At 36.4% G+C, this 27,774-nt stretch overlaps 2 protein-coding genes across 2 annotated transcripts in view; both read right to left on the reverse strand.

Moving 5' to 3' along the window:
- Positions 1–818: 818 nt before the first annotated feature.
- On the reverse strand, positions 819–7,751 carry NRIP1 (nuclear receptor interacting protein 1). Its single transcript, XM_057696761.1, has one exon. It carries the CDS (start codon positions 7,745–7,747, stop codon positions 4,277–4,279), a length of 3,471 nt encoding a protein of 1,156 aa, XP_057552744.1. The 5' UTR covers positions 7,748–7,751; the 3' UTR covers positions 819–4,276.
- Positions 7,752–7,868: 117 nt separating this feature from the next.
- The window catches only part of LOC130829866 (circumsporozoite protein-like), an 83,685-nt gene continuing 63,779 nt past the window's right edge, over positions 7,869–27,774 (reverse strand). The window contains exon 3 of the mRNA XM_057696425.1: positions 7,869–8,102. Within this exon, the coding sequence (XP_057552408.1) occupies positions 7,869–8,102 (234 nt within the window). The remainder of the gene's footprint in view (positions 8,103–27,774) is intronic.

Here is a 27,774-nt window from a genome sequence, read left to right on the forward strand (position 1 = left end):
GACAGCAGGGCATAACTTCTCAACATTTTAATCATGTAGAACAGCTGTATGTATTTCTATTACCTGGATATTTTTTTTAGACAACGTTTATAAACTTGTTAGGGAGAAGCTGCAAATTTTTCAGATTTTAATAGGTTTATTTTAGTGTTAGAAAATGGAAACTGATCTTTGGGAAAATGCCTTCTTAAATTATCATAAATATATGTAAAAATACCTCCCCTACCCCACCCCCGCCAAGGCCATCAGTTCACGATAGGTTTTTTTTCTCCTTTTTCTAAATAAATTGGTCTCTATAACTTATTACATATGTACATTGCTTGTCATTCTCCACTACTCATTACCTATACACATACAGCATATATTTATACATATGCGTGTGCACGCGCACACATTCATTTGTGCAAAATGTTTGAAGACTTTTATTTAAAATAAATTTCACACCCATTAAAATTTGGATAAAAACTTATTAAAATATTATCTTAAAACATGTTTATATCAAATCAACTTTATTTTTGAACACTGTACAAACTTTTTCCCATGAGTTTTTAAAAATCCATGATGACCAGCCACTTACACACCAAGCAACAGAATCAAGGCTGGGTAGACCAGCTATACAGGCTGATCGTTTTTATGCCTCAATTGCCCTGTCTCTACATACACTAATCGAGGGCCACCTTCTTCTTTTTTTCCCCTTTATTTTTCTGAGAAGGGCAAAGCATTCTTGAAAGCTTGTTATTTTCATGACCAGAGACTTTTATGTTTATGGAAAACCTGAAAATCAGCGAGAGCCCAGAAAATAACAATCATTTCAAACCAGAAACAATGCATTTTTCTCCTCATTTATTCAAATTCACTGCAGGAAGTAAACACTAAAGATTAAAAAACAAAACAAAAAATTCACACTGCAGTATGTACAGTTTCATGACATCACATGAAGAAATTAAATTTCTAATAAAAATGACAAATTATATTACTGAGCAGACCACATCAAAACTGGTTGTGTAAACCCCAGAATTCACACCATGAATGGTAATGCGCCTGTATTCCAGTACACTGGAATATTCCTGGTATATTACTATGTTTCCAATGGGATTAAAAATCTCATGAAAGTAGTTGTGTGAACTCTTTATGTTGAAAAGTGGTTGACTTGATTTAAAAAGTTTTAAGACCCTTGGATTCAAAGCACATTCTTTCACAAAGCTTAAACCACGAAAGTCATGTCCAGAAATGGAATACTGTTATGTTGGGATGAACATCTGATCTGACTTGTTAAGACATTCTGCCAAATGCACAGATGCACAGGGTCCCCCATGCACTTTTCATGCAGCAGGTAATCACAACTTAAATAAAAGGCTTATTCTATACATTTGTCCAGACTTGCAACTGTATACACACATGCACAATTTTTAAACCTGTCCGATTATATTTACACTTATACATGGAATATACAGAAACCAAAGAGATTAAAAGGCTTTTCTGTTGTATTAGAACAATACAAAATATGTATTTTTCATTAAGGAAATCACTATTTACATCACCTTTAAAAACCAATTTTAACATCTTCATGTAACAAGGCAATATATATATATATACATGTTATATATATATATATATATATAAAATATATACTCTCACCAGTTTACTCTTCTGTAAGATGCAGCAGAGAATAAACGGGTAATGCTACCTTACCGATGTCAATGAGAGCTGTAGTACCCTTTCACAAATGAGTTTATTAGGAAGAAATTGTCTCGATATCTAAAATAGTCCTTGAAAATTTGTATATGTGCATCCTTGTATCTACATATGCATAAACGAAGTGCATTTATGGATGTAGGCCCTTTCTCACCGCACTTCTTTAAAATCATACTAAACTCAAATTGGGGACACTCCCTAGTAAACAGAACAGCTTTCTTTGTGGTCATGTTTATTTATATATGATGTATCTTCATTTCTATGACGGCTGACAATAGTAACACCAACAAAAAAAAAACCGACCAACCAAAGAAACTAAAAAAAGCAACGCTGACCCTTGATGTTCTTTTTTCCTGACCTAAATTTCACCCCTTGCAAAAGCCCATTTCCCCCTAACCAAGGGGGAATATCAATATTTTTTCTAGCATACTTCTAAGGCTCCAGACCTTTCACAATGGCAGGAAAAAAAAATGAATTGTTTAAAAGCTTATTTATATAGTGTAGACAATAAGATTGTCACAGAGTAAAGATGGGATGGAATTGAATATTTTCACTGGCCAGTGGAATTTTCATGATGTAGCATGATATTCACTCCTACGATTTTATAATATATCCAGTAACTATTTACAAATGATTTTGAGAAAAAAATAATCATTTAGGGTTTTAGATCATATTAGGAAATAACGCCCATTTTTAATATAAAAATCTTAGAAACAACTTCAAGTAGAACAATTTCAAATAGATTTCCTTCTAATTAATAGTTGATTATATAACAATTTTTTGACAGGTCAGTTGCTAACTCAGTTCACAATTAAAACCAAAAATATCTGGTGAATGAATTGTGGGTTGTAAAAACTGAACTGAAAAATACAGACTTGTTTCAAGATAGAAAGAAACCCCATGAGGCTCAATAATATATTGTTCTTCCAAGAAAACATCAATGTTTACTTCTAATCACTATTTTAAAATAACAGATCTGATGGAGTGACTGTGTACAATTCTGCCATGTATATGTGCCCTTTACTTTTTTGTTTAGTCAATCTGAGTTTAGCTCCTTTCTTGGGTTTGAAATAAAGGTTTTCATCTCTGTCAGCACTGTTCTTAGGACAATGGTTTTAACAGCAGTTAAAGATGTATTCAGGAGGAGTTGCCAAACCATCCTGGAATCACCTGAGTTTGGTAAGTGGCCCTGTTATTCCATCCCTAAGGCTAATTAAGTAGATGTTACTCATTAGAACACACAAGTAATCGCAGATTTTCCTGAGATGTTGAGCCAGATATGAAAGTTGTCCCCTCCACCCGATTTTTTTGGTCATAAAAAGTATTCTGAACCCGATTTCCAAAGACATAACAGTAATATATGAAGTACAATACTGCAAATTTTGAGTTGATGTGTGACTGTACTGGGGAAAATATAGGCATCAAATAGTTTGTTCACAATCCTGTGTTCTGAGAAGTCATAAGCAATGGTTTCAATTTTCAAAATTCAAATTTCAGTGTGCAGAAGAAACACATAGGGAGTGTATTAAGATGCAGAAGGAAGATTCCCAGGTTCACTTAGCAGAGATTTCTTGTTCTGTAGATTTGAGATGCTGCCTAGGAATCTGCATTTTCAAACAAGTGCTCCAGATGATTCTAATGCAGGTGGTCTGAGTCCGGCTTTAAGAAACCCTGGTCATAAGACTCGCAGGTACCACAGAAATGGCGAGAAGTAGCTTTTACAAGAGATGGTGAAAACTGTCCAAAGAAAAGCCATTTTGCTTGTTAAAAACAACTTCTTATTTTAACTATTCAGGAAACCACCTGAAGATAAATGTCAACTTTCCTAATTCTGTAAAAGGAGAATATTAATTTAGTAAAGTAGCTAAAATACAAAAATGGAAATCTGCCTTTTTTTTTTAAGATCTATCAAACTTCCATCAATTGTAATCAATTTTTACTAAGTAGTACAAGGTTTAAAGAAATATAGTATATTGAAAAGGACTGGGGTGGGGCAGCCATATTGAGGAATCACAAAACCCCTTCCAAGAGTTAAAAATAAATGTGTTTTTTTTTTTTTTTAGCAAAAGTGAAAAATGTAAGCATATTTTTTTTTCTAATTTGTGTTTGAACTGAGAAATGAATCAGCATTAGGTTTTTTAATTCAATAATTATCCTTTAAAGAGTTATTATTTAACAATTTAGACTTTAAAAAAATGTGTTATGTAGGCTGACTTCTGAAAAGCAAAATAAGTACCCTAATAAAGGCAGCAATGCATTAATCCACTGTGGATGGAGATTTACATTTTAATTTACGCCTATTATTTGTGATTAAAAAAGAGTATCATTCATGGGCTACTCACAGTTGTCGTCTGATGCATACAGGTGTTAAACAACCAACTGCTGGTTCAGCAGCTTCCTTATGACATCTAACGTAAAGCAAAAAGTAGTATGCATATTTAAACATCACCAGTAACCAATACTTTTCAAAATGAAAAAGTTTCAATTATACCATGCTTTTCTCAAATCATGCGCTTATTTATACAGATCTCAAGTTCATACTAATTAGTTTTAAAAAGATCCAAAGATGAATGGCAGGTACATTCTATTCTGATTCCTTTTTTATTGTTAGCATGTTTCCCAGAAGTCCATAAACGTCTCCATTTGCGCTGTGTGGGCGAGAGGCATTATTTCCCATGTGGCTATTATAAGGGCTTCTTAAATTAAAGAAAGAAGCTTTAGTTTCTGCAGCAGGAAGTAACTCTTCTTTGATTGTAACCTGTGAGATACTTTCAGCAGATGAAGGCTCCCTCCAAACGTCCTTGTCCTGTGTCTCTCGACTGGTAACAGAATTGCCTCCTTTCTGGAGCATGTAATACAGTATTGGGTTGGTTTTGGTCAGTCTCGGAGAGCCCTTCTCATACTCATTCTTATCCACATCTGTGATGACCCACTGGACGGGTCCCTTCCCACTGGGCACGGAACACCCATTCACAAGCCCAGATTCTGGTCGAGGCCCTGTGCAGCCCAGGTGCTCAGGGAAAGGAGGACTCACAGCAGTGTTTCCTACACCTGGGTATGGAAATGTCCTGTTGTCCATGCAACTGTTGGGCTGAGCGGCACTGTACATCAGCCCATTTAAAGAAGAAATGCTGAATTCAGGCTTGCTATTGGTCACACTGTTTCTGTGTCCTTTCTTTTTACTGTCGTCGACAGAGTTACTCCTGTGCGGAGACAGATCTCTCACACAGTTTTCTGAGAGAAGCAGCTGTTTCAGAACGTTGAAGCTTTTGCTCTCCCTGGCCCAATTCCTGTGTTCACGTTCACCGGCTGAACCATGACTGGCAGGATATTTAAACTCAAGATCATTTCTGCTAAGCTTTAGCTCTTGCTGGTTAAGCAAGGACCCATACAGCACCTCCGGAGCACTGTGACTGCTGGCAGCATCGACTATGTTGTTTTTCATCTTTTTAAACGGATTTTCTAACGGCTCAGTATAAAGCTTCCTTTTTTTAGGGACCATGCAAAGATTCTTCGATTCTAGAAGTGTCAGTTCACTATTTCTGGGACTGCTGTCCAGGTCATCAGGCAGGTGACTCTCTTGATTTTGTCTCAGCAATCGACTTAGCAGACCGTTCTTTGAGAAAGAAAAATCCTGAGGTGAGACAGGCTCCGATTTAAAGTCCTCGGATGCTGGTAAGGCAGCTGTGCTTCTCTGCACGGGAGGAGCCATACCTAAGAAGGGGGCGCCCTGAGCGTCGTGTCTCAAGTGCACGTTTGTGGTATGCGTAGGCAAGTCATCGCAAGGCTCAGATTTTATTTTCACCATCAGTATTTGTTCACTTAAAGCTCTGTCTGTATGTTCCTGAGTACTTTCATCTCGTAAGGGCATCTTCTCTTTCTTTTCGGCCTTCCCTTTGTTGGGGTTTCCCAGCAGCAACTGGAGGACGGTGCGCCTTTCAAGCAGATTTTCTATTTCAGAACCAGAAAGTTCTGGTTCAGGACCTGTTGCGTGACTGCTGAATGCTTTATTTTCTTCAACTGTATTTGTTTTATTTGAGAGCAGAGGGCTATTTAGTCTATCAGTCATACCTGGAGGTTTCTCTGTGTTTACACTCAGCAGCTGTTTACTGGGTCTCTGCTCTTCCCCTGACACGGAAGACTGCATGCCACACTGCGCTAAATTTTGTAACAGTTTACTGGCACTGAAAGTGGCAGAGTTTTGTGTGCCTTCATTTTGGGCTGGTTTCTCCCCTTGTGATTCTTTGCTTTTTGTAAGGTCCATCAAGTGGTTCGATGCCGTATTCGTTGGCTTTTCAGACTGAGGGCCACGGGCATATGGTGGGGAATTCCATTTGATGACCAGAGAGTGTTGGGAAAGGTTGATGGGAGACTCGGCTTGGGTGGGTGCAAGTAATGGTGGAGTGCTCACTGGAGTAGTGCTGTTGGTACTGGGGCTTTCTATTACAGAAGTCCGCGTGTAATTCTGTGTGCTGAACTTTGTCCCATCACTGTGTGCTTCCTGAGGGCTGTTGTTTCTTTCCACATTTTCTTCATTCTTGTGGCCAAGTAGCAACTGAAGAAGGGTTACTTTCTGGTGCGAATTTAGCTTAGAATTCTTTGAGGTATCTTGATCTTCTCTGATATCTACTTCAGGGACTTTTGGATCCCACGTGTTTAGCAAGGACTGAGTTAAGTTATCCAGAGAAACAGGCTGGTCAGATTCTGGTTTTTCGATTCGGTGTTTGCAAGACAAGTCTATGGGAACACAGTTGGAATAAGAACTCTCATCACCACTGCTATCATCTGTGAAACTAGGATTGTTATCTGAGTATTCATCAATAGTTGTAGGTGTACTGCTCTCCTCAAAAATGCTTCCTCTCTCACCATGATTGTGTCCATTCATTGGCTTAGGTATGGTCTGGCTTTTGAGAAGATGTAAAAGCAAACTGTTATTAGCAGCTTGTTTTATATTGTTTCTTTCCAGTGAGTTCTTATAGCCTGCATTTTTGGGGGAAGAAGGAACGACGCCCACGGGATTTTGAAATGCTGTACTTTTGCTAGCCATTAGTTTGTTTGATGATGTTCTTGCCTGACCATTAAGATGGCTTGACATTCCTTTTGAGAGTTGGAAACTGCCCACATCCTTCTGGCCATTTTCTTGTAATCTGGCCATAGCAGCAAGTCTTTCACTTGCTGCCTGACTTGCATTTTGCGTTTTTAAAGCATGTTCTCGAGAATACTGCTGTAAATGGGCTTCGCTTGAGAGGAGTAATGCTAATTGGCTACAAGCAACACTAGGCTTGGGAGAAGTGGCAGGACTAGCCCTTTTTTCCACCATGCTTGCAACAGCCTGTAATCTTGCGGCACATGACAAGGGTTCACTCATGACCTTTGTTCCACTCTGTCCAACATGATGAGGTGACTCTACGAACCTGTCTCTGATGAGGTTTTTAGTTACGTCAGGGAGATTGGTATCAGGCTTTTGATCTTTAGCTTTACTTTTCTTCAACAAAGTTTTCAAGTGACTTGATGCAACACCGTAGCACCTTAAATCTTTCTCCATTTTTAAAGAATTATGACTGAGGGCATATCCTTGCTCCTTGAGGCTCTGCCTAATCTGTTGTGACAGAGCAACAGTCTGCAGCCTAGAGCTGAATGACTGAAGCAAAGAGGCCAGTACCGTGCTATCCTGTTTGCCTTTAGGCACACTGTCAGCCATGCCAGCCAGCAAAGCCTCCTTCTTTACATTTAAATTTACGATGGAATCAGACAGCCTCTTCCGCTTCGCTGCATTCCAGTCCTCAGAAGACTGCAAGAGTCTGGCTTTTTTGAGATGCAGCATGCCAGATCCCGGATATGAGTGTGTATTGAGAACTGGACCATTACTTTGACAGGTGGGAAATGTGTTACCAGAAATGTTAAAGTTCTGATGCTCTTCATTACGCCCAGCAGACTTTTTGTCGATGGCAGTACCTGATCCCTCTGCTGCCTGATGCATTAGTAATCCTTCTAGGTAAGTTAAAACAATAGAATCCTGGTGCACATCAGAGCCAAGCTCTTCTCCATGAGTCATGTTCAACACAAGTGTTCACAGGGGCTTGGTTTCTATTCACTTTGAAGAATGGTTCTCTGTGGGTGAGTGAGATGTAACTTCAATAAGTGAGTGTTGGTGTATCATCTTCCATAGTAATTAGTCAGAGGTGTCCTGTTCCATTCCGACTGGGATTTCTGCTGGTTGGCAACGACGAGACAAAAGGCAGGCAGACTCCAGCACAGCCTGACCGCAGAGCTGGTAACTCCCAAGCAAGAAGCGGCAGCCGAATTCCTCCACACACAGGTCTATGGCGGCAAGCAGACAGACCCCTTAGTGAATATACTGCTTCTCCTTCTTCATCTTTTGTTCCCCAATAAATGCAAATATCAGTGTTCTATAAAATAAATAAATAAAAAATAGTTAAGGAGGTGAAGCATTAGAATTATGCTATGATACCTGCAAGCAAAAGAGTACAGCACTTGTAAGTTTCTATGTGTTTATATACATATATACAATACACCCATAGGAGGGTGAGTCAAAAATTATCTGCACGCTGGTTATGTTAAAATTTCTGTTGGCCTTGCTGTCTTATCAGCGCTTTCCATTCAAGGCTATTGTTTCCCCAGTCACTGCTGTGCAGGTGTGAACATGTTATATCAGTTCATTTGTAACTGTGGTGCGAGCAAAAATGGATGCCCCACTTGTGATCTGCATGAAAGAAGAGCAGCACGCAGTGATTCGTTTTTTGTGGTCTGAGGGTGTACCAGGTGCCCTTATTTATCAAAGACTTTGTACACAGCATGGAGAAAGTGTTTTGTAGTGAAGAAGTGTGCATGAATGGAGAGAGATGCTTATTGAAGAACTGAAACCTATACTTTGGATTAAACTCAGAGGACTGCTATCCAAGGGCGCTGTGATCTTGCATGACAATGCACATCTGCACACTTCTGCCCACACTGTCGACACTCTGCAAAAACCTCGTTTTCAGATGTTAAAACATCCTCCCTATAGTCCTGATCTTGCTCCATTGGACTTTCACCTGTTTGGTCCCCTGAAATCAGCCCTACGAGGATGAAGATTTACTTCTGATGAAGAAGTGAAGACAATGGTGCATTTGTGGCTTGCAGCTCAGCCTGAAACATTTTTTAATGAGGCAAAACAAACGCTTGTTGACAGATGGACAAAGTGTATTGAAAAGGAGATTATGTCAAAAAATGACGTATCTGTCTTTTCTAAAAGTTAATTAAAATAAATTCTACAGCCAGAGTGCGGATAATTTTTGACTCACCCGCGTATATGCATTGTAGTTGCTTCTTTAGTAATTTATTTTCTTGTCATTCCTATTCAATTGGAAATCTCTACTGGAAATCCTATGGATTGATCCACATTTTTAAAGTGATCCAATCAGTTAGAGAAGACAAAATACTTTAATGTTATATAACTGTCTTTCACAGCTCAGCAAGTTTTTGAATCTTCTTTATTAAACACCTTTCCACAAAGTGATGTGAGCGCTAAGCATCTTCCCCAGCACCACCGCTCGATGAGGGGCTGGAGTGAGCTTCCTGACATTACTAGGAGCTTGGGAAGGAACAGGAGAAGTATGGAAAGAGGAAAAAAGAGCCACATGACGTGGACTCAGCTAAGGAGTTTGATGTGGGGTTGAGTCCAACACAATGGATTCACTTCTGATATCATCCTCCAAATGTCAGACATCCCATAAGTAATGTGTAGAATTTCTGTTTGCAAAGAATTGGAAGCCCTGACAAGTATAAGATTATTTCGTAGGCCTTACTCATAAATGTCTGCATATAATCGCAAGCTTGTTCATCTATAGTTTTTACCATGACTTATTAAAAACAGAAGAGCGATCCTTCAGACTCATTCAGGTCTATCAAAGGTTTAATGTATCTGTTTTAAAACCCTTACACGTGTGCTCCACGTAGAATTTTTTAAATGAGGTCCATTCCTAGCAGATGCAGAATACAGGTTACAGATGAATCTATAACCCTAAGTTTCTAGAATGTTCCTAATATATCATAAAATACTTCCCTCCCTACCCATGTTATTTCTTTGTATGTGACATTATTATCAATAGGATAGATAAAATATTATATGATTTAAAAAATTTTTTTAAAGATTTAAAAATTAAAGTCATTATTTAAAACAATGTATTATGTATTAGGGTGCTTGCACCATTTCAGTTTAGAAAATGTGATTACTATAACACATAAAAGTATAATTATGTGTGCACATTAAGCTATCACATCATCCTGCAGAGAAGTGGGCAAGAAACAAATTTAGAATAGACTTGAAGGAAAGAGGAATAAGTGCTCTCAGAAAATTCTACGTTAAAGTGGTTGTTTTTCATTAATGTCTTTGAAAAGGAAACTCTATAAACAGTACCAATTACATGAAGCAAGTAAGAAGAAAAAGAGCTTTTCATAGAAAGCTGTTTTGTTTTGTTTTTACCTTTTTAAAGTTAAAATTCTTTGATTTAAAGCTAGTATAAACCTGACTCATTTTCTTTTAGTGGAAAGGCAACCAACCACAGTATTTTTTAATCACCAACATATAGTTGGCTTACTTGATTTTATACATATTACTTAAGGATGCTGCCAAGTGTTGAACACTACCTGAGTACAAACACCTAAAAGTGAGCACACATTAAAAAATTAGGTTTCTTTGGAGATTTGCAAGCAATATATTTAACAACTGGAATATTTTATAAAATACTGTGATTCATTAGCATGTCAGTGCAGTGGATCTACCAGTTTATTTTTAACTTCAACAATGATTTTATATATTAGAGCTTGTATACATGTCTATTTAAAAATATTCAATAATCTCTTCATAAACAAAATAAGGAAGAGACTTGACTTGTACAGCAAACACTTGTTAAGTGATTTCTGTGGAAAGGGAACAGAATTATCCAAAACATTTGGTTTATGGAAGGTACAAAGAACCAAGGGGGAGTAAAAGTACTGAGGGGGCAGAAAAAAATAGGGGGGAAAAAAATCAAATGAAGGTCTCACAAATTTTGCAACTCTCATGAGGTTTAGAGGGAAAAATTCAGTTTAGAAACTAAAATATATTAATAGCCTATCTTTAAACATTAGGTTGGTAGGCATGAGAGGCAAAGTAAAGAAAGATTTCTTTAATGAACACTAAAAACACATACATATATATATGTGAATGAGAAAAAAAATGAAACCTATCCAGTGGTAAATTAAAAGCTGACTGAACAATGTCTATTTTAACTTAGTTGTCATTTTTATAGGGTGATTTCCATAAAATTTTTAGAAATTTCCTGGTTTTAACAAAAAATTTAGTGTTACATTTACTATACCAAGAAATGATTTGATTTTGATTTTGGAATTATCATTCTAAATCAGGAATCAGCTCTTTATAATTTTAATGACTTCATTTAGCCATCAGTATACCAAGAAAAGCAGTCATCATCATTTATCATCTGGGGCCAATGAACATCTCATTTCTATTTAAGTCAACCTATGAATCATTGACAGAAGAATAAAGAGATAATGTAAAACAACTTCATTAGAATTTTTAATAAGAATTTACACACAGCAAACCCAATTCTTAATTCTATATTTTCCTGATTGTGAAGGACAACATATCTGAAATGGGCAAGGAACGGTGGAGCTGATAGCTCAACTACTGTCCTGGAAATACCCTGTAAACACCAATTCCAGATTTCAAATACGTGTCTAAAAGGTTCTAGCTTAATCATCACTTCTGAGTCTTCTTTGCGTACTTGTATAATACAAAATGTGTTACTTTGGAAAACTTGGACAGCTCAAAATTATACTGAGGAAAGGACAGAAATCTTCCTTGTTACATTAATTGCAAAATATTTTTTATTTTTAGATTTATTAATACCAATTACAGTGATCAATCCAAAGAAATATATCATTTCCATGTCATCTATTTTCTTCAAATTTCTTTTGTTGCACACCAGCGTTGTGTATTTGTCTACTTCTGTTTCAAAAAATGTGGGTGTGTCAACATCATAAAAGAAGCAAGATGGGGCAGGTGAAGCTCTTGTCACAAAATACTGAGTGATGAAGTCCTTCCTATTAAGCAACTAACTGCAGGAAAATACTGTATTTCCTTTTTGTCTTTAGAACTATATTGTTATGGTAACTATGTGAAGTGATGGATATGTCAACTAACCTTACTTTGGTAATCATGTGCATGTCAAATCATCACATTACACACATTATGAAATGTGATATGTCAATTACATCTCAGTTAAGCTGAGGAGAAAAAGAACTATATTGTTCATCTAGGATATTGTCATCTGAAGACAACAGTTGGAGATACTGCTTAAGCACTCAATGCCACCATCATCAATCATGTCTAGAATGCTACTATCAGTCTCTTTGCATTCATCCACTGATTCATCTAACTGAAGCATCTTCCTATGCCAACTTTCTTCTCTTTAACATTAGGGATAGAAAAAAAATACTGAATTCTCTATTATATGTACTAAAAATTCAAAACAAAATAGAAAGATTACACAGATAGAATCCAAACATTTTCTTTTTACACTCTTGAAAGATAATACAGTATTAACAGGCTACGCTATTAGAAAACTGAAGATGATACAATAATCATGACATTTCACTACTGCATCATCCTTCTAGTAGGCACTTTCATTAATTTCCTTTATCTTATAATTTTAGTCTTTATATCACACTGTTGGAAATAAAAGATGAATTAATTTCTGAATCACACAGTTGGAAATAAAAGATGAATTAATTTCTAAAATTAATAAAAGGGGAAAATGATTAAAGATGTAGGAAAAGTAAGATCACTAAGATTCCATAATGTATATTTGATTTATAAAAAGTTCCAATGGACACATGGTAATAGCAAGATACAATGTTTTTTTCTATTAAAAACACATTCATTGAAACATTAAAAAAGAATAAAAGTCACATAATACAATCCTTCCTACCAAACAAATTCAAACTAAAACTGGGTCCAAAGAACCCCAACAGTATACCAAGGGTTAATGCATTTCAAGATAATTTAATAACGATAATAAAGATAATAAAATAAAATTTGAAAAAACACATTTTACAATGTTAAACTTATAAATGAAATCTTCCTTTTATTAATATAAAACTGTTTATAAGCATAAAAATATCTTTAAATTTAATAGAATTGAGATTTTATTGGTCCACTAACAAGCAGTGAAAAAAATTGTTGTGGCAGGACAGAATTATTAAAAATAATAATAAAATCAAACTAAACCATAAAAGAATTCCATGGAATCTTGGCCATATGCACAGACAAATTTTGGCAAAGATTCAAGTTTCAAAACAGATTAGTTTAATGAAATATCTAGTAAAATGCTTGAATTTAAAGTATATATATATATATATTTTTTTAATAATCTCATTTTATTTTATTTTTTTATTTTTTTTTTCTGAGTTCTTTTTTTTTTTTTTTTTTTTAATTTTTGGGGGGGTACACCAGGTTCAATCATCTGTTTTTATACACATATCCCCGTATTCCCTCCCTTCCTTGACTCCCCCCTCCTTGAGTCCCCCCCACCCTCCCCGCCCCAGTCCTCTAAGGCATCTTCCATCCTCCAGTTGGACTCCCTTTGTTATACAACAACTTCCCACTGGCTATCTATTTTACAGTTGGTAGTATATACATGTCTGTGCTACTCTCTCGCTTCGTCTAAGCTTCCCCTTCACCCCCCACCCCCTCCCATACCTCGAGTTCTCCAGTCCATTCTCTGCATCTGCGTCCTTGTTCTTGTCACTGAGTTCATCAGTACCGTTTTTAGATTCCGTATATGTGAGTTAGCATACAGCATTTGTCCTTCTCTTTCTGACTTACTTCACTCTGTATGACAGATTGTAGTTCTATCCACCTGATTACACATAGCTCCATCTCATCCCTTTTTATAGCTGAGTAATAGTCCATTGTATATATATGCCACATCTTCTTTATCCATTCATTTGTTGATGGGCATTTAGGTTGCTTCCATGTCCTGGCTATTGTAAATAGTGCTGCAATAAACATTATGGTACAAGTTTCTTTTGGGATTATGGTTTTCTTTGGGTATATGCCCAGTAGTGGGATTACTGGATCATATGGAAGTTCTATTTGTAGTTTTTTAAGGATCTCTAGCTGTTGTTAAGGAAAGGATTCAGTATCTCACTTGTAATCAAATTCTCCATTTACACATTTCAATGATTAAACATCTACGAAGTCACTTTGTATGTTATTTAAATGATGTCTAATGTATACCTCATGACTCGCATTTGTTTCCATGAAATCTCCTCCAATTTCTTCTGCATTATCAAGTAATACCTGTTTGAGTACTGAATTTAAAGGTATTTCTGCAATGCCACTTTAATGAGCATTTGGATTCTTGGCTCTGGTTCCTTTAAATGCAGAAGGAATTGAAAAGCTCCTCCTATTGGACAATATTACCTAAATTTCACTCTAGAGTATTTTGGGGATGCAATTTCACACATAAGGAAAGACAAACATTAAGATGTTTCAGTAAGCATTAGAAGAAAAATATATAAGTACTAAGAAGATGCAAAAGTCCTAATTATTGAACCTTTTACTTAAGCAATACAAATCCAGGTAAATGATTCAAAAACTCTTGGTGTTCTCCAAGGTGAGTTTTTGAAAGAAAGTTTTAAGAGCTGAACAGAAAAAAAACCAAAAAAACAAGAGAACAACAAAAACCCCCAAGAAGATGTAACACCAAACATTTTATGCAAATAGATGAGATTAGCTTTCTAAACCAAGGGCCAATGAAAAGTTAGTATATATAAAACCCAACATTTAATGTCATAGAACAAAAAGGAAAGTAAAATTTCAGATAATGGTCCTAAGGGTTTCATTGAAAAGTGAATACTATACTGAATCTTCTATTATACATTAAAAGTTAGTTTTTGAAAAAAATTAAGAAAAATAATAAAAGAAGTGTTCAATTATTGCCATTTTATAGCTGGGAATAACAACAGGCATAGTAAAGGAAGAGGCCTGGAATTTCATTTATTAGAATATACTTCTAATTTCTTGAAAAATAAAAATTAGTATATATCTTTTGATATAATTTAAATTCCAAGATAATAATTTTCTTTGTAGTATTATCTATCAAAAGATGGATGTGTGGTTGTTCAATTTGATGGGTGCCAAGAAAATAAACTTACCTAAAATCATTTTGCTCAACTGAGAGCCTCAACATTTAAAATTAGGCCACAAGAACTTCCTGACCTCTCCCAGAGGTTCTCATTTTAGGTGCAAATACTCTTCAGAGATCCGTAACAGAAGCTACTGACACTGTAGGGAGTAAAACAGCTGCCCAGGTTGCTCTCCATTGCAACCTGAGGGACTTACACAATTTTGCCCAAGGCCAAATTTGCTCCTACCTTCCAGGTTCATCAGCTTTAATTTGCTGTCAGGTGCTTCCATAGGAGTAAAATAGTGTCACTCACATTCCCTATTAAGAGACTTACTAGGAGACACTAGTGCTTGACTGAGTCGAGTGTTCAACAGAAGGACATATGTATTTGAGGACCTCTTCAACTCCAAAATTCATTTCTATGATGCCAAATGATTTATCAAATTGTAGTTGATAAAAATGACAAGCATTTTAACCAGAAAGATGATAGGCTGTCATAAAAGTTGTGGAAATAGCCCTGACCAATATGTTTTATAGTCTTTTTAGTGAATTCTAGGTTAAGGAAATGATTTTGAAATAGCCACACACTCTACCCATTCAATCCCCCAGTTATTTATCTTCACTACTTTCTTTATTGGGGCATAGAATTTCAAGCAGATGTTTATTTAAAAGCTAAATATAAGCTTATATTCAAACTGGAGCTTTTGCTTTATCTCTTAATGACTACATACTGAATAAAATGCAATAGTAAAGATTTAAGACCCTTGATGACACAGATAAAATGCATGAGAGAGGTAAAATAATTGTCCTGGCCACAGAAACAAGTATTGCCTGTAAATGATACAGTGAAATAAAGAAGAGCTTCTCTGTTCTGAATTACTCTCAAAAGCCTTATGTCTATGAATCAGATTCAATAAATCCACTCTCCATTTTATTCTGCCTCTATAGTTTATATAAAAATTTAATTTACAATCAAAGTTAAGAGTACAAAGTTAGAGATTTTAAGTTAACACCCAAGGAGCTAGAGGAAGAGGTTAACTGCCAAACAATTTCTATTCCAAGTGGAACACCTTCATGCATGCTGTGCTGCATTATCTTCAAAACACAGAAACTAGAATACTTGTAAATAAAATTAATTCTAACTACAATTCTTAAAAATCCAGGAAGAGAATTATTATATGATAAAGACTACCTGTGATATTTATTTAAAATTAATATTAGTGCCTGTTCACTGCCTTCAGTTAAACAATAGTTTCTCTGAAGAAACACAAAATAATTATTAACAAATTATTCGGTGGCACACGCATGGGAAAAACAGGTTTACATATAAAACTAACAGGGTAGAGTTTCTAATAATCTTTTCCAACAGCTCTTCAAAGTAACTGGTGCTTTCTATCAGATTTGAAAGGTGTAACTATTTCCAATCTCTATCAAAATATGAAATATAATGGAAAATGGTGCTTTCTTCTCCTGGAATTGTTTGAGTCTTTTATAGTGTGTGTGTGCCTGTGTGTGTGCCTGTGTGTGTGTGTGTGTGTGTATACAGACATCCTTTGAGATTGGAGCATACATCCTATTAAACTCAACTATAGTTTCCCTATCCCTAAAATAGATTTGACATACAGACATAAGCACAAGGTCAAGGTCACAGATCAGTAAGAAAGATTACCAACGGAACTGATGTAACAGCTGGCATTTGATCAAAGCTCCTGGGGTTTTTTAGTACACTTACCAGACACTCTGCATTTACTTACAGGGTACACTCTGTTTTAAAAATGTTCCCCATCTTTGAAGACAAGATCTTTATGCACTTTTTGTTATAAAGTATGTTCTGCTAAAAATGTGTAAGAAAAGAAAGTAGTGGATGTATGTTTCAGAATCATGAGTTTTTACCTGTATGTATGTATATTTGTATATATTCTTGAATATTTCTTTATCCATTTGTTATAACTGATCCTTGCCATGACACAATTTTGAAATAAATTTAATTTACAGGCTCCTGAATCACCCATACTCCCTCACACCTCCAAGCCTTTGTACCAGCTAAAATGGAAATTGTCTATTTCTCAACATCTTGGGTCACTTTTTCCCTGATACACAGATTTAACTGCTAAAAATTGATTCAGTCAGAAACTGCTTTACAGTGTATCCATAATCTTCCATGATACTTCCCAAATTATACATATACGAAGAAACTCTGATTATCAACAACAGCAACAAAAGTGACTCAGTGGAATATATTATTGAAAAGTATAATTAACAAAACCAAGCCTTTTGTTTCAGCTATTCAAACAAGACACTTAATTTATCTTAAATTACATTTATGAAACCAAGAGTTGTATGATAAATATTCTTACTGAAGCATTCTGAACAAGAAATTATTTTCAAGAATGCATAATGCTGTTAGGGTAAATTTATAAAAGCCTTCCTTTTAAATTAAGTATCACCTGCTGTAACCTTATATAATTTGAAAATTATGACACATTCTCAATGTAAATGTTCTCAATTATCAGTTTTTCATTTTGCAAAATTATTTTTGATGAATTAAGTAGGTTTGAATGAAAATACCAGAACTGTCCTATCCTAGAAGGTCTGCTAGTTTCTCAACAACAAAGGAAAAAAGGGAAAAAAATGTTTATCAAATTAAATACCACTGAAAATGGAACTTCCTTTACCAGGTAGAAACAGACCATGGGTATATCCAAATTACCAGTAATGGGCACCAATTTGTACACCAAACTTTGATCACAAAAGGTACTGACATTTTCTATTTTAAAACAAACAGAATTCCTTGTAAAATATACTATATTAAAGTCCATTTAGAGGAATCACTTATAAATTAATATGTATGTTCTGGGTGAAATATGTCCTGGGTGAAAGTGCTGCCTTGCTGTGTGAACTCCGACTTGATTTTCCAGAAATAATAAAAACATTATGACATCACGCTTGCCCATAATGGCCCCGCATACAAAGCTTTCTAGATTGAGGGTTTCAGTCAGTCTGTGGCAGAGAAATATCACCACAGACACAATCCACAGACAGAGACACATAGTGGTGATATGTATAAAGGGAAGAGGTCAATGAACCTAACAGGCTCCCACCCCAGGGGATTAATGAGCAAAACAACAAGAATATGCACAATGTACCTGGGGAATTTGTGTCTTTAAATATTAATAGGTAACATTAAAATACATTCTTCAACTAGGGAGATGAAGCTACTGGCACATCGTCAGTAGGCTATTTATTATTTTTTATTTTTTTATACATCATTATTGGAGCATAATTGCTTTACAACATTGTGTTAGTTTCTGTTGTACAACAAAGTGAATCAGCTATATTTATACATATATACCCATATCCCCTCCCTCCCTCCCACCCTCCCTGTCCCACCCTTCTAAAAGTCACAAAGTAGCACTGACATATACACACTACCAGTTGTAAAACAGGTAGCTAGGGGGGAGCTGCTGCACAGCACAGGGAGATCGGCTTGGTGGCTTTGTGGCTATTTACTTTAAATGGTTTCATTTTGATTGTGAAACTACCACCCATACCTTTCTGCAACATCTCTTTTGCTCATTAGCACACATAAGCAAATGTCTGAAGTAATAATCTCAGGAACTATGGCCAGTGACTGCCAATGTGAGACCCAGCTTTGCTGCTATCCAGGTCTCAGGCATGTTCAGTACATGAGCAGAGACAGTCTGCACAGCCCTTGCCATGGCACCTGACACTCAGCCATAGACTGGGCCGCAGGCAGCGAGGAGGCTTTAGAAGAGGTTCCTATGAGCTGGAGAAGAAGCAGGAAGAATAGTCTAGGTCACACAGGTCTGTGCCTTCCTGACTTCACTTTCTGGACCAAAAATATTTCAGAGTAACCTTTACTTTAGCAATTAAGATCATTAGAAACAACTACTACTATCTACTATGAGCATTATTTAATAAAATTAACATATTTTAACATCAAAAAATGAAATACTTTAGCTTTGTAAGAATTTCTATTATATATATCATTTTTCTTGTCTTCTTTCTTTCTATTTTGGTGGAGACAGAATGATGACACCTGGACTGGCACATATATACCATACTGACACTTCTCTGTTTAGTACTTTGTGCAACTTCAATATCAATTACTTAAATTCTTATATCAATATTTCCTCTATATTTTGCATGATTGTTTTGGTACTTATCATGCTTTCAATTGTAGCACTTATATAAAATGAATAATTTGTTTTATATTTAAATTCTTATCATTACACATGAGGATATGACTAAGACATAACAGTGGGGGAAATAATGTGATGTAGAATAAAAAGAACTTTCTGCTCAGTGTCCTTCCCCCCACCCCTTTGCACCCACACCATCCCTACCATCATCATTATTTGATAAATATATCAGAATTAAACATGTATCCCAGAAGGAAGCTGCATTTGCCCACAATCAAGCTCAAGGAATAAGGTATCTATAAGATATCTTTTCTATTCTGTAAGTCCCAGCTGAGGACCCCCCCACCCCCTCCCCGCCCCACCCTGGGCAGCCTTCCCTGAACTGTACAGGCTGAGGACAGTTTCTCGTCTCTGGGACTCCACAGTACTCAGTAGCTCTTTCAATCATCTCATTACAAACTGTATTTTGCATTGTTTATGCACGGCCCTCAACTAGAGTGTAAACTCCTGGGGAAGGATTACGTCTTTGTCATCTTACATGCCAGCATCTGGCAGAGACAGCATTCTCAGTAGAACATGCAACAAGTCAAACTCCTAGAGCCTCAGACTCTAGAATGAGGGGTGGGCGGTGATAATTCTAAGGTACCTTAAGATTTAAAACAATATGATCATACTATTTACAATGTTTGGTTTCAAACTCAAGTCATCGTCCCCTCTTTGAATATAAACAAAAAAAATTAAAAAATTAAAGAGTAATAAAGTATTTTATTCTGTACAGGAAATTCTGAGGGTTTGGAAAACATGTGTGACTAGTATTATGCTAGAAAAACATGAGATTTAAATATTTATAAGAGGATCTTTATTTTAACATCTGTTTATAAAAAATGATCATATTCATTCATTTTCCTTTAATCAGTGTCTTCCTGGCTAAGGTTCGTAAGACTTAATATGCCCACAGACTATAGACGGTAATGAGCAAATGTTTCAAATTTCCGGTATCATAAAGCTTTTCACCATCTTCTCTCAAACTACTCACTCCACAGGAAGTTGAATAAAATCTATTTATATTAAAATATTTCATTGTTAAATTTTCTTACAATGGAAATGTATTTAACGTATTTAAGAAATGAAGTATTACATTGGAAGATTTAATCCCTAGAATCAGACAAATCAAAGTCACCCTAAAAAGATTTATAATGAAATGGGGAAAAAATGCCTTTAGCATTAAATTAACTTTGTACCGTATATTAACCACAAATAAGAAATTATTTCTCTTTGTCCATTTGAAAAGCATATAATAATTATATACCAAACAACTTGAACCCTTTAAACTGTGCAATAAATATTAAATCAAATTGGTCAAAGCTATCCTTAGGATGATCTTTTTCATCTGAACCTATACTTGCTGAAGGGTTTCAAGTATGAGCTTTTACTGTGTCTGGCTAAATAAAAACAATATCCTGCCATAAAGTGATTCAATTAGAATACGTAAAAATGATCAAATTATTGTAGAAGACTTTATACCTGAAAATCTAAAAACCAATTCAACAAAAATAAACATTATCCAAGCAGGTCTGGAATACTGATGCAAGAAGAGTCAACATGTCATTGCTCCACCTTTCCTACTTCTTCCATATCTGCATACTGCTGTTAGCAGCAATATAAAGTCAAGGGAATTCACTCCTTTGACCTGTATTAAAGGGGTAAGCTTCAGGTTCCCACTTGCCTCATGTCAGGGTATCAAACCTAAATGATGTTTCTCAGGTCTGAGGAGGCTAAGAAGTCAAGTGGGTTCAGAAAATATCTAACTCTGATGTAGATGGATACAAGTTTGAAAACACATTTTTCTAAAATGTACAATAAAACATTCTTTAATATATATTAAAAACAAAATATATCATACTACTATACTCCAAAAGCTATTTAGGCATTTGTTTTAAAGTAATTACACTATCAAATCAAATTTCCTTGTCTATCATAAAATATTGTGGGGTTTTTTGGGGGCAGACACTTTATTCACGTGGACTAATGACTTCTTTTTAAAGCTAAACTGACAAATATCCTACCTCCATAATATTGGGAATACAAATTTACAGAACTTGTATATAAATGGTAGACAGCTAATTTTTATGAAGAGGAACCTATTTTCTTATGATGACTCTACCACTAGCTATCATTTTCCTAACAGCAAATAGATTCTACAAATATAATGAGACGAACTGAAGGTTAGGAGAGAGCTGAAAGGTCACCTGCCTAATCAATCATCCCATCTAATGCTTAAACACCTTTAATAATCTATTTGCTAACACTGGTTATCTAGTTTATTTCTGAAAACCTCTAGTGACCATGGACTGTATTCCAAGGTGGTATCTTTTTGGAATCAGATGGCTCCAGGTTCAATTTCTGGCTCTTCCATTTACCAACGGTTTAACCTGGGGCAAGTTAACTACTCTTGAAATTTTTATTTATAAGTGTGCAAAACCCAATATCTACTCCACAGAACCACTGTGAGGAATAAGTCTGATGATGCTCATAGGGTGCTCAGCACAGTGCCTGGGCACAAAGCAGGTGCTCAACAAGGATTACCCTTCATTTGGAGAACTCATTCCATATTCGCACAACTGCAAAAGTATGATATTCTTCCCTGTGCTGGGCTTTACTCTGATCATTAGTCCTTTGGGGGCCACAGAAAACAAGGCTAACCCTTCAATTACCCTTCACACATCAGAAATATTATTCCACTGAATCCATCACCTTGTTAAGGTCTAGATAAGATAGTTAAATTCCATGTTGAAGGAGTCTAGCAGAGGACAAACAAAGGAAGACACACCTGGGCACCAGTCTGCGAAGATGCAGTTCTTTATAAATTCTTGACTGGCCAAAGTAGTGTATAAACATTCCTGGGAGCTTTCCACCACAGACAGTTGACTCCTACTGAGTTCACCATACATTAAAAAAGTCCTGCTTTTCCCCAAGTGCTTTAAGCCATACCTCCTCCTTAAATGAAATACCGAGATATGTTTTCTTTGATTCTTCTTCTGGGGTTGGTTAGTATTATTTTACCTTCATTCGCATTTTAACAAACAAGCAATTGAGTGATTGGTTAATGGGCAAATAAGTGGCTCCTCCAAAATTAATTTAGAGTCTTCTGAGTTCCAGCCTTCCCTATTAGCTTAAAGTGCCACAGACTTTAACAATGATGAATTTGAAAGCATTTGGTAAAGCAAACGAATTTGTAGCACCTGGAGAATTCTGGATTACTTTTCCTACTCTAAAATCTGTGTCTGCTGTTGTCTCTTGCTTTTATTAGAAAGGCCACAAAGCACAGTGGTTAAGAGAAAAGTCTTTGGATTCCTGACTCTGCTGTTTGTCAGTGGGCGACTCTGGTCAAGTTATCAACTCTGGGGCTCAGTTTCTTTAGCTGTACAATCGAAATCATAATAGTATCTACCTCATCAGGCAGCTGTATTACATGAAATATGTCTGGCATTTTCTAAGCATTAGATTAATGTTAACTATTCTACGGATGGAGCTCCAGACTAGAGGACTCTCTCAAAAAAATTTTCTTCACTTTCCAGTCACCCCACATAAAGCTCCTTGAGAGCTGGGATTGTCTTTGGCGTTTGTATCTCCATGCCTGATATTATCTGCTAAATGCTTGAACATATTCTATACGTATCCTGAAAAACTGAAAAAATACTTTGGATCTGTAATTTAATAACCCAGCTAGTTAATTCTTTAATTCCATAATTTTTAAGACATGTTTACTCAAACCAAAGAATCGTTCATTTCATGTACAAAAGATGCCTATCAATTTTTCCTTCCCAAGACTTTTATTTTCATAAAGAACGTGTTCCCTGACCACCAGCCCCAGGGGAATGGACCACGTTGGGAATGTGATTAAACTGGACCAATTCATTTCCTCTCTTGGAATATGTAATTCAAAGAGGCTGAAAACCTTCATTTTGGGGTTGCTTTAATGAGGCCACATTTCACAGATTAGTATACAGAGGAGTCAGTATGCTGAGAGAAAAGAATGAAGCAGGTGCAGAGAGAGAAGCAGAGATGAGGAAGGCAAAAAGGAAGAGAGAGAGAGAGAGAGAGAAGAGACAGCAATGAGGTGATGAATGGTTTTCCAGCTTCAAGGAAGTGCAATGCAATCCTATCACTGGGTTCCTGAAGAGTCTGCTACATGCCTCTAATAAATCTCCCTGTACTTGAGCTTTGTTGAGTAGGCTTCTGTTCTATGCAACTGCAGCATCCCTAAGATACTGCAGTGATACTGTGTAAGACAAACTACACCTTTAAATCCGTGGTTTAAAGACCACTGCAAATATCAATGCTCTTTTCCCTCTCGTTTCCTACAGTACCTCTACCTCATGTATGGTCTACGTCTAATATGTGCCCCTGATTTTCAAATGGGGCGAGCTAATGACACAAAGAGGTAAATAAGATGTTCAAGGTCATACTGAGAGTTTGTAGGGGCAGAGCTGATAACAGAATTTCAGATTTCTTATTCCCAGGGGCCTGAACTAACCAATAAATCAGCTGCCTCCCTTGATGGAACTAAAACATGCCAATTATCCAAACTGTGTAGGAAACACTGACCAAAACAGGGGTTAATTGGACATTGGTTGTTTTAATTCCATAAGCAGCTCTTTCCCTGAGCTACCCTGGGAGTGAATAACATATCTTTTGCAGGGATGGGAAGGAGGCCAGCACAGGCCATCTGGCTGAACACGTCCTTCCGTCAAGTTATCCCTGCAGCGGTGTGAAACTTACTGATGTTGAAGAACTTCACAGTTTAATTTGTTTTATAATTTTCCCTACTCTATTGAATTTAAAAGCAGATAAATTTTCATTTTCATATTAGCCAAGCAGTTTGACTCTGAAGTTATTGAATCTACATGAACGTATATATTCATGAACAATTCATTTAGACCATGGCCATTAGAAAAGAAATGAAGACATTTTCCTTTTCACATGAAAAGTAAAATAAAATATTGATCTTCCTCTCAATCAAGGGAAAAAGGAACCATGAAAGAACACAGGTAGCCTATTTCCTTGTCCATTTTCCTGACTTCCACTTTGTAATTTTGCTAAGACGACAACAAATCTGGACTATTAAATTCAAGAGCACTTCCAAAGACCTCAGAGTCTGAATCCATCAACTGGTTTCAACTCATGACTAGTGCCACTACCCAAGGACACAGTCAAGAGCTGTTCCAGCCCTTAAACATGTATTTTTTTCCTCCATCCTTCTTTCTTCCTGCCTTCCTCTACCCCTCCCAACATCTCAAATGACTTACCTTCTCTAATTCTTCTTTCCATCTTTTAGTTGCCAAGTCTTAATTAATTCTACCTGGCTTACTCATGATGCTCCTGGCATTCAGAACTATGAAGTCTCCTGATACTGACATGAAGACCATATTCCCTATGTTTGGAAATATGTATGAGGTGGGATGGGGTAGGTTATTAATACTTAATAATGCAAGTATTAATGCCCAACTGTGGGTCAGACTACGGTTGTCCAAGCCCTACATGATGAGCCCTGAGCAAGATCCAAGGCCTTGAGAATGAATGGGTAAAAGAAAGGCAAGATTAGAGGAATGCGCTTATCTAACAGACCATCTAGGTACTATGCCCATTAGTGAGAAGAAGGTAAGGAAGGGTCCATGCCAGGGAGGATAACAGCAACCAGATAAGAGGTAATAAAATCTTAAAGGAGATGCTGCCATTCAAGCTACATGTATGAGCAGACTGGAAAATGAATTCTTAAAGTGGAACCCAGTGCGAAGGCAGGTGGATGGGTTATACTGAAGCTGGCAAGGAAATAAAGACCAGATGGTTCTTGCTCAGAGGGCCAAATAGCAAAATATCATATAAGGGGGATCTTGATTCAGCTACCTCTACCGTCTCTGGCAAAATATGCCCATAAATGGGCATGGAATCTAATAGCAAGCAGCATTACACTCTTATAGTGCCCGTAGTCAAAGTTCATTAGCAAAACTGGGTGGGTGGCAAGCAGGGTTACCCTGGGCCCAGTAAGGCCAGGTTATACCTAAGGATTCCTGGTGCTTCTTTAATTTAATTTGCTGCTGCAAACTACTGGGCTTCCACCTGTCTCCAATTCTTCTTAAATAAACTTTGGTGGCTCCTGGCCCTAGGTAACAGCCTTGGCCCCAAATGTTTCCACAGCAACTGTCCAAAGGAAGGAGTCAGAAATAACAATTATTCCATGGTGGAATAAACAAGAAAAAGAGGCAGAGGATTCCATTGCTGCAGTTCTCCAAGTACGTCTCACTCAATTTTTTCCTGCCCATCAGGTAAAGTGCTTCTTCCTTTCAACAGGACCTGTGTAGGATCAATATAGGGAAGACACTGAATCTAGCCATATGGACAAACTCGCAGAACTCTGAGGCTATAAGGGACACTGAAGAAAGAAAACGTGACCAAGTGTTATCATCTTTTTGTGCCCTACTTTACTCATTTAAAAGCATTGGGCTCAACAAGATCCTAAGATTCTACTGCATCTCCCCGGCTCTAGTTATTTTAGCTCCTATTTTGAAGTCCTTCTTGAGAATGTTCTTAGTACAGCTAAGCATAATCACTCTGCCTTTCTTTCTCTTCTCCATCATTTAGGACTGATGCTCCTTTCAGGGTTAAGTATGTATTCCCACTCTAGATAGAATAAAATGCCTTCTTTCATCCTCCCTCTTACCCACAAAAGAGACTTTGATAAGTGTCACTCCATTTTTTTGCAGTTGCACTTTAGAGATAATTTCATAGATATGAAAAGGAAATAAAAAGACTTGCATAAATACCAATTTTCAAAAAATAAACAGAATAAAACAATATACTCTTATGAGAAGGAAGAAATCAGAAGAAACATGGTACTCATTGTTCCATTTACTTTCCCCACAGCAATCTTAGAGCTCAGCCATATGACAAGAATTTGCCCAAATATTCCCAGCATGAAAGTAGAAGATGACTACAAATGTTGTCCATTTACACTTGAGATGGTCAGAAATCTCATCCAGAATTAAAAGGCAGTTTTTCCTTTAAGACTCTTCCTCCCCGTCTCTGACCTATGTTTTCGCCTCTGTTCTGAATATCTTACAGACCTAAAGGAACTCAGCCTATTTTGAAATAAATTACAGAGGCAAGGATATCACTTACACAATTTAACCTATAAATTAAGTTTTATTGAGTTTTGTGAGTTTTGATATAGTAATATAAATGGTTTCTAAGTTTCTGTATTATACTTACATAAGAGAATACCATTCAAACTTTCCAAATCAAAACCTTAGTATCTTCCCCTCTAAAATCTAACTGTAAACACAGGTTTACTACAAAATTATTACTGAAGTTGATTTACCAAGTAAGGTGTCTCCTCCACCTACCCCCCTCACAAGTACAAACACTGCAGGAATACTCAAAAGAGTGACACAAAAGGGAGAGAAAAAAAACTCAATCTGCTAAAAATATCTACTGTGTACTTAAAAAAAGCCCCCAAATTTGGCAATATTTTTATTCTAAATATATTGTTTAGTAGCATAAACACTGTGAAGTAGAAATGGTTGGAACACGTTTAGAATAAAAGGGCTAGGTGGAGTTCTGCATCATCAGCAAAATGGAAGAACAAAAAAAGCATACACTAAAAACTGCAGATTGGAACAAAACTAAAGTAAGAATGTGCCTTGAATCTCTACTATCTAATCAAGAAAATTGGTCATCAGATAGTTAATACTAGTCAAATCTTATTTGTAAAATTATGTCTGAGAAGGGATAAAAATGGTTAAACCTTCTGAAAATCTCTGTTCAATAATGAGTTTTTACTTATTTAGAAAGAATGCCAATTACAGAAGGTAATCTTTGTGTTTTGCAGTGTTAAGTATCTAGACTTTTGTGTTATCAGTGATGAGCCTGGGGACAAAAGATGACTGGAAGTAACCAACTAAAATCCAGAATGGTAATAACAACAAAAAAATTAGGGCTGAGAAACTTGACTTCATAAACTATTTTACAGTCCTATATTGGCTGCTCACAGGACTAGACACCACTCCAATCCACCAGCTGTCAATCTCAACAATTTAAGATGAAGAAAATCTAAGAGTCAAATTTTCCACAGCTCACTTCAGAAAGACCTTCTTTTGCACCTTGCAACAATCTATATAATAAAAAATTCCTTCCAGTTTTCATTTCTAAAAGATACCATGAGCATTAAAAATAAAAACACTGGGGCTATTGATGGGCATTTAGGTTGCTTCCATGTCCTGGCTATTGTAAATAAAGCTGCAGTGAACACTGTGGTACATGTTTCTTTTTGGATTATGGTTTTCTCTGGGTATATGCCCAGTATTGGGATTGCTGGGTCATATGGTAGTTCCATTTTTAGTTTTTGAAGGAACCTCCAAACATGGAAGCAACCTAAATGCCCATCAACAGATGAATGGATAAAGAAGATGTGGCACATATATACAATGGAATATTACTCAGCCATAAAAAGGAATGAAATTGAGTTATCTGTAGTGCGGTGGATGGACCTAGAGACTGTCATACAGAGCGAAGTAAGCCAGAAAGAAAAACAAATACCGCATGCTAACTCATGTATATGGAATCTAAAAAAATGGTACTGATGAACCCAGTGACAGGGCAAGGATAAAGATGCAGATGTAGAGAATGGACTGGAGGACACAGGGTGAGGGGGGCGAAGGGGAAGC

The sequence above is a fragment of the Hippopotamus amphibius genome, chromosome 10 (genome assembly GCF_030028045.1).
Source record: "Hippopotamus amphibius kiboko isolate mHipAmp2 chromosome 10, mHipAmp2.hap2, whole genome shotgun sequence".
NCBI lineage: Eukaryota > Metazoa > Chordata > Mammalia > Artiodactyla > Hippopotamidae > Hippopotamus > Hippopotamus amphibius.